At 34.9% G+C, this 8,779-nt stretch overlaps 1 protein-coding gene across 1 annotated transcript; it reads left to right on the forward strand.

Annotated features, from left to right (window-relative positions):
- The first annotated feature begins 5,598 nt into the window (after positions 1 to 5,598).
- Positions 5,599 to 8,120, forward strand: LOC112599808. The gene is made up of 2 exons (XM_025346867.1): positions 5,599 to 5,876; positions 6,125 to 8,120. The coding sequence occupies exons 1-2, from the start codon at positions 5,599 to 5,601 to the stop codon at positions 8,118 to 8,120; spliced, it is 2,274 nt and encodes a 757-aa protein (XP_025202652.1).
- The last annotated feature ends 659 nt before the right edge of the window (positions 8,121 to 8,779 follow it).

Consider the following 8,779-nt stretch of genomic DNA (forward strand, 5'->3'; position numbering starts at 1 on the left):
AGGATTGTCTTCTAATTGATTACTAACCAAGAAATAAACATAATCCTACGCTCAGCATCACCATAACGTAAGTGTTAATTTCTAAATCAGTCTATGGATGAAATTATGTTTTAAAATTTTATGAACAGCATTATGAAATACTATTTCAAAGCCAACATGACGCGTATAACTCTGAGTTTGCTCTGCGTACGCCACCGCAGGCTCAATATCTTCCTAATGCGTGTTAACTTGTCTAGGTTGTTGGTTACGCGTAACTCTTGTTGAAAAAGAACCAGTACTTCTTAAATTCCTTTCTAACTTATGAAAATAACTTTGTGATGGCTGTTGCCTATCTGCATTTAGAAAACGAAAAATTGTTTATTTATTTTCACCAATAAGACAGAAAATCGTTAAAAGTACTAATTAATAATAAATAAACATACTTGGGTAACTTGTTCAACATATGCAGTGCAGCCCTGACGTGAATTTTCACATTCCTCAAGAAGCTAAAAGCATATCAAGCTTTCTGAATTATTCATATTCACTGATTCAAACTACAAGCTATCTCAATTATGGATTATTTGATCTTCAGAACCTGTTGTTCTCCTTAAAACGCATGGTTGTAAAACCTTGTCTGTAAACAAATACGAAACAATAGTAATTGCACTGGCCTTTTAAAGCTGTAACATCGATCTAAATTATCTAATATTCAAGATAAGAAGCAGTTAAAGAACTGAGACCCATTACACCTATCTTTAATGGTTCTTCAAATATCCAATAATAGAAATAAATGACATGTTTAATTATAGTACTTTGAACAATTTATAAGATAATAATATGTGATAGTGCCTTAATTTTCAACTAATAAAAATAAATTAATTGTAAGTTTTAAATCGCTAAGAGAAATTAAAAATTAGTTGCTATGGGAAGAGATCCTTCCAAAGTAAGATTACTAAAAATATCACTAGAAAGATATCATAGAGTGTTAAATTTAACCATAAATTGATAGATATTTCAAAATGTAAAAATAATATCAATCATTCAAGTATCAAACTCGATTTTTAACATAGGAAGTTGAGTTTCACCTATTAAAACTCATAAAAATAAGAGTAAAAATAGTTATTAATAAGTGGTGGATTGCCATTTAAAAAGATGTTATGCGCATGCGCAATTATATGACATAAATTGTTTGATACTTTAATAAATTATAAAAACTTTGTTAGCTTCACAAACAAACAGAATTCAAATATATTAAATATTTGTTAAGTTATAGAGTGTTTCCAACAACCGATTACACACTGTATACTATAATAAGTAATTTATTTATAATAAGGTTATTATCTTACAGTATATTATATTATAATATTTATGTTTGTCATTACATGTTTAAATTTGAAATATTTTAAACTATTAATTAAAAAATAGTACGTACCTAGTGGTATGGATATACAGTTGTTTTTAAATATAGTATTATATTAAAGATATCATTATTATTTTTAATATTATTATTATTATTATAGGTTTTGCTAGTCATCTATAATATAGTTGGTACATTACATTGTATGCTAATAATGTTATTTTGAATTCTTACAATGTTTAGAATTTAGTGGTATAATGAAACTTCATAAACAGTCAGTAAATTATTGAATTAATAGTATATTTTAGTTTTAATGTTAATATTATATTGTAATGATATTTTATTTCCTAAATCTTATATAGGTACACTTAATTACAAATACCTATCAATAAATTGAAGTTCTTATATGTTCATTTTTATACAATCGTTGATGAAAAATAAAATAAAAACAAGAAAAATAGTTATGGTTAAAACCGATATGTAAACCAGAAATCACGAAACCAATTTGATATTTTTGGAAGCTCAGACCAAAACCGAAACCGAAATTTGATTTTGAAACCGAAACCGATAAAATCATAAAGGTTCATACCTGCTTTAAATATATCTAGATTATCAAGACTAGATCAACGTCAAAATCTGCGTAAATAAGTGATGTTTCTTTACAAGATCCAGATAGAATTTGATGATAGCCGTTCCACAGTTGCAACCTTCGTCGGCGTGCTTATCAGGCATTCGCGACCGGCTATGAATCTTTATCAGTTCATATTTTCAAAGATTCGTTAATGTTCAAAACTTTAAGTTACCTAGTCGTCTAGTCGTGCTTTCGTGTCAAAATTGCTTAGTTTTCAGTTTTATTGTTTGTGTGGTGACACTGAAGGTTCATTCATTTAGTTTTCCTTTGCATGTCAGTTGTGAATTCAAATCACTCTTTTCTTTCGATGTGACAGTGGCATGCATCATTGTTTCTTGTTTTCATTGTTCATCAGTTTTCATGTGTTGTTTGCAGTCGTCCCAAACCACGTTGTTGAATTTGTATTAATCGTCTGTATTATCGTTCATTGCAATTTCATTGCCATCACTAATTTTTTTCCCCAGATCGGTGGTCAATATTACCAGCGATTTGTTGAGATTATTCAACGTGTTTTGATGTACCTACGCGGCACGTGGGATAGTAGCGTTTGCTAAAGATCCTGTCAGCTGCATTCAGTGTTTCATCTTGATTGAGTTCATCGTTGGTGCTGCGCCGTAATCGCGCCACGCAGCTGTCATTTTGTATTAATTTATTATTACCGTATTCGGTGCGCGCATTACCTGACATAGCCATATGTGAGTATTGGTCGACCAAATATTTGTGTTTCCTATTACTAGGACCGACGGGTCCGTAGACAGTGTTATTATATTCATTATTATTTTTACATATTATAAAGTATTATACATATTAAACTATTATATTATATATTTATTATTATTAATCATTCATTGTGCACTATTAAAATAACTGAGCCATTGTTAAGCTTAAAATTATTATTATTATTTATATATATTATAGCCATTCAGGCATTTGTTTTATTATATTATATTACCAACTATTATTATTACATTATTATCTTTTTATATTTTTTTTGGTTGGCAGTGCAGCATTTTTGGATGGCCTGCCTTCCTGCCGTAAAGGCACCTTAATATTATTATTATTAAAGTTGACTGCGGCGACATTTTGGTGACCTCGATGTGATATTATTTTATTACTTCACTTGTGTTGGTTATTGTCAATTTTTAACTATTATATTTATACTTCGTTTGTGCAATATTCAGATACTGATGTTTTCACAATTATTGTAATATTGTTATTCAGTTGTTTATGTTACCTATATTTTTAGACTATTATAAATGCACTATTCAATTTGTTATTAAGTTATGACAGTTAATGTTTAATTAATTGTGCGCCATTCATGTTTATATAAAAAGGGCAGGGTACTCATTTTTTATTTTCAAATAATGATAATGAAATGTAATATTCCTTAAAATTTGTAAACATTACTAGTCAAGTATATACTCAAAAAGGCTGTGATCTATGCAAACTATTTTTTATTATTATTTTGGTGCTTAATTTGATCTCAGATATTCATTACACATTAACGGCGTACTGCTTATGATTATTACATGTTAGTTAGTCCTGTCACTGGTACTTTATTTTTTGTAATCATACAATTATTGTAAAGTTTGCACTCTTCTATCAACATGGCACTCCACAACGTTCAACCTCCTGCAGAGTTATTGAAACTGATCAAGAAGAGGGACTCATCCAAAAAATCAATGATCTCAATCAAAACATTCATCGACAAATATGATCCCACTACTAAATCATTTAACCAACTTCAAACTAGATTAGACAGCTTAATGCAGTATATGTCCAAATATGATTCTTATCAGGATGAGATTGAAGATCATGAAGCTGCTACTGATGATCTAATTGATCACAGATCCAATACAAATTACTTCTTCTGCTCTCTCAAGGCTGATATCCTGGACTTGATTGAACGCCACACCAAGGCACCATCCAATGCTTCAGGTGCACCATCGCAGCCAATTATTCATGATACAATGAAACTTCCTTCCATTCCAGCTCCTACATTCAATGGAGATCTGTAAAATTAGGTATCATTTCTTGATGCATTCAATGCTATGTTTCATCACAACCAAGGATTGTCTGATGTACAGCGTTCGCATTATCTAAAATCTTGCTTATCTGGTTTGCAGCTGAGGCAGTGCGCACCATTCCAACTACAGATGTCAACTATCGTACAGCTTATGATGCTCTTGTAAATAGATTTGAAAACAAGTCACTTATTATCCAGTCACATATACGATCACTTTTTCAAACACCTCAAGTATACGAGCCTACAGCTAACGAACTACGACAATTGCATCACCATTTAGTATCTCAAGTAAATGCTTTAAGGGCACTTGGTTAACCCGTTGATAAATGGGATGCATGGCTAGTTACATTATTGTGCTGCAGACTAGATCCAACCACTGTAGGAGAATGGCAGTTATTGCAATCAACTAAGGACCTTCCTAAATTTACTCATCTTGAAAAATTCTTGGCTAACCGGGTGTCAGCATATGAGGTTGGTGAAGTGGGCAACCAATCAACTCAACTCAAACCGTCATCTGCTAATGTACGTCCAATACAAAAAAGAGTGCTATTCACTAATCAATCTGACAATGTTCCATCCAAGGAAAGGCAATGTATTCTGTGTTCTGAACGACATCGATTATCAATGTGTGATAGCTTCAATAAAATGTCATTATCTGAACGCCAAGATTCAGTCTTTAAGAATAAGTTGTGTTATAACTGTCTGTATCCAGGTCATCAAGTTCGTCAGTGTCGTGGTGGTAATTGCAATAAATGTGTAAAACGACACAACACTAAATTGCACAATGATGCATCTTCCAACCATCCTTTAACAGATGAACAGCCATCGTCAAGTAAAAACTAATCTGTTGTAACGTACGTTGAACAGGGCAATATCAATTCTGCTGCACAAAGACAAATTATATTAGCTACTACACTAGTTAATGTAACGAATGCTGAGGGTCATCAAATTCAGTGCCGTGCAATACTAGACTCAGGGTCTCAAGTGTGTTTAATTACGAAAAAGTGTGCTACAAGGTTGAATATTAATGTTTTCAAAAGCTCATTATCGATAGCAGGCATCGGGTCTGTAACTGCTAAAACATGCACCATGATTACTATTACACTATCTTCAAGGTTCAATAAATTTGAATCATTTATAAATTTTAATATAATTGACTCAATTACTAATAGTTTTCCCACTCATTACATTAACATCGACCCATTGAACATTCCACATACTATCAGTAGCTGTCTAGCAGACCCTTACTTCAATCAACCGGCTTCAGTTGATATCTTGCTTGGAGCCGAGATAATTTTTGAACTATTTCTTGTTGAAAGTTTTAAAATCAACCCATTTGTTAAATTACACAACACTAGTCTTGGTTGGGTATTTACTGGAGCAGTTCAAATCAATGACATGCTACCAACTTCAGCAAGTCTTCTCGTATGTTATTCCAACCAATCAGCTGTTTCACTTATTGGCTACCCATACTCAACAAATTCTCTTCTGACACCAAGGCTGAAGATCATTTCAAATCTAACGTATCACGTGATAACCTTGGGCGCTTTGTAGTAATATTACCGTTTATTCGAGACCCATCAAATACTGGGCGACTCAAAGTTTATGGCTCAGCAGCGTTTTTACAATTTAGAACATAAACTATTGAAAAACCCAACACTTGCTTCGGATTACAAGAAATTCATGAAGGAGTATCTCGACTTGGGTCATATGGAGGTTGCTCAAGGTACTATTGGTTCCACATATTACTTACCGCATCATTCAGTATTCAAACATAGCAGCCTAACTACAAAAATGCGTGTAGTCTTTGATGGTTCTGCTATATCTAAGTCTGGTCACAGTCTCAATGACATACTATTGTGTGGACCTACTGTACAACTCGAGTTAATCTCTATAATTCTGAGATTTAGAATACATAAAATTGCACTTACTGCAAACATAGCTAAAATGTACAGGTAGATTCGTGTGTCATCTGAAGATTGTGATTTACAGAGAATATGTTATCGAGACAGTCCTGCTGAACCGTTGAAGGATTACAGATTTCTTACAGTGACTTACGGTACCAGAGCAGCTTCATATCTTGCCACTCGCTGCCTACTTGAATTAAGCTACAACGTTAAGAATCATGCAGCCCAGCGTGCCATCCAAGAAGATTTTATGTTGGCGACTTGCTCAGTGGTGGTCAAAATGAAAGTGAATGCCATGACCTTTTTCAAAATTTATCTGATGAACTTAACAAGGCTGGCCTACCTCTTCGAAAGTGGTGTTCAAATTCAAGTTCAGTCATGTCAAAAATGTCGATTCCTGAAAATGATCCTACTTATTTATTATCAATTAATGATGAGGAAACTATCAGCACACTCGGTCTCACTTGGCAACCGAGCACTGACTGTTTTAAATTTGTATTTAAGGATTTGTCAAGACCTATGCATATGACAAAGCGAACACTACTTTCCAACGTAAACAGTGTGTATGATCCAGTAGGCTTCCTAACTCCTGTCCTAATAAGAGGTAAAATGTTCATGCAACAACTGTGGTCATCAAAATTAAATTGGGACACACCACTATCTACTGAGATGCAAAACAAATGGACAAATTTTTATCAAGGCCTCAAGTGTTTAGAGCAGCTGTCAATCCCACGCTGTGTTCCATTTGATAGCACTGCAGCAATGGAACTCCATAGTTTCTGTGATGCATCACAGAATGTTTTTGGTGCTTGCATTTATCTTAGGTCAGCTGTCACATTACAATGCCAATTATACTGTTCTAAATCTAGAGTAGCTCCACTAAAGGCCAGTACAATTCCGCGCTTAGAGCTTTGCGGAGCACTTCTATTGGCAGAATTGGCCAACATGGTTAAGAGAGAACTGGACCGTATCAACATTCATTGTAACTCCAATAATGTCATCTTATGGACTGATTCATCTATTGTCATATCTTGGATCAATAGTGACAAACCACTCAAGTCTTATGTATCAAACAGAATAGCACAAATACTGGACCTAACTCATCCCTCTCACTGGCGTCATGTACCAACAAATAGCAACCCTGCTGATGTAATTTCGCGTGGGTGCTCTGCTGAATCATTATCAACAAACAAGGTTTGGTGGAATAGTCCTGAGTGGTTGAGTCAGACCAAAGACCTTTGGCCATCCAATAATGTTACCATCACTGAGTTACCTGAGATCAAAATAGTTCGACCGGTTCTCATACTAAATTGCTCATCAGATAATGAATTAGAAGAAAGATTTTCATCTTGGTCCACAATGATCCGCATAACAGCATATATCCTAAGATTCTGTTACAATGCTCATACCAAGGTGGTTTCCAACCGGCGATCTACATCCTTAAGTGTGACTGAATTAGCTTATGCCGAAAAGGTATTATTGCGAAAGGTGCAGTCCATATCATTTGCCTCAGATTTAATAGAGCTTAAGGCTAACAGGCCAGTTGGACGTCGTAGCGCATTGCGGACATTGAATCCTTTTATTGATGCTGATGGTCTACTGCGGGTTGGTGGTCGACTTATAAATGCTGATATTGTCTACACCAGCAAATGCCCAATTTTGCTACCAGCTAAGTCCAAAACCACCCAACTAATTTTTAAATATGAACATAAGCGTTTAATTCACATTGGCCCTCAAGGATTGTTAGCTAACATTCATCTTCGCTATTGGCCAATTCGTGGCCGAATTATTGCAAGACAAACTATCAGGCGCTGTATACTTTGTTTCCGCTCTACTCCATCTTTAACTGTTCCGTTCATGGCACCACTTCCTCGGGAAAGAGTTAACATTGAGCGTCCATTTGCTAGATCTGGTGTTGATTTTTGTGGACCAATTTTAATTAAAAGTGACATACGTAGAGTATTGAACATTAAGTGCTATGTTGCAGTGTTTGTCTGCTTTGTGACTCGCGCTGTCCACTTAGAGCTGGTTAGTGGACTTACTACTGAAGCCTTCTTAGCGTCTCTCATGCGATTCCTATCTCGTCGAGGCTATTGCAGTCATATCTATAGTGACAATGGCACAAACTTTGTCGGTGCCAACAAAATCCTTCATTCATATTTTTTACCAACCAAGGGAAAACGCTCCATTGAAGACTCCCTCTCAGACCTCAAGATTTAATGGCATTTCATACCCCCTTCCGCACCCCACTTTGGTGGCTTGTGGGAGGCGGCTGTGAAATCAGCAAAAAAACATTTGTTAAAGGTTAATGCAATGGGTCTTCTCACGTATGAAGAAATGAATACTCTGCTTTGCAGAATAGAAGCTGTATTAAATTCGCGTCCTATATCGCCTATATCTAAAGATCCATCTGATCTCAATGCATTAACCCCAGCCCACTTCTTAGTTGGAGGAAGTTTAACATTACCCGCTGAGCCTGATTCTACTGGAATACCTCTAAACAGATTAAAAAGGTAAGAACTGGTAAAATTGCAAGCTCAAACTTTTTGGAAAAGGTGGAGCACTGAATATTCTCCACAATTCCATAAACGAGGCTGCTGGCTATCGCGAAAGGACAATGTTAAGGTCGGTTCATTGGCTATCTTGAAGGAAGACAACCTTTTTTTTTTTTTTTTTTTTTTTGTGTATGAATCACAGAATTACTGGGAGGCACTTCACCACAGAGGGTTGTCCTTCCCCCAGTATTCCGCATCGTTTATTAAAATAAACCAAAACTTATACTAATACATCATAAATAAATGTACATTAAAATAATACTTTAAGAAAATATATACAACAAAACAAGGGGCCTCTAACCCCCTAAGATTAGCCTTCGGCCC

This window comes from Melanaphis sacchari, unplaced genomic scaffold (assembly GCF_002803265.2).
Source record: "Melanaphis sacchari strain LSU unplaced genomic scaffold, SCAv2.0 Contig554_pilon_pilon, whole genome shotgun sequence".
Classification (NCBI taxonomy): domain Eukaryota; kingdom Metazoa; phylum Arthropoda; class Insecta; order Hemiptera; family Aphididae; genus Melanaphis; species Melanaphis sacchari.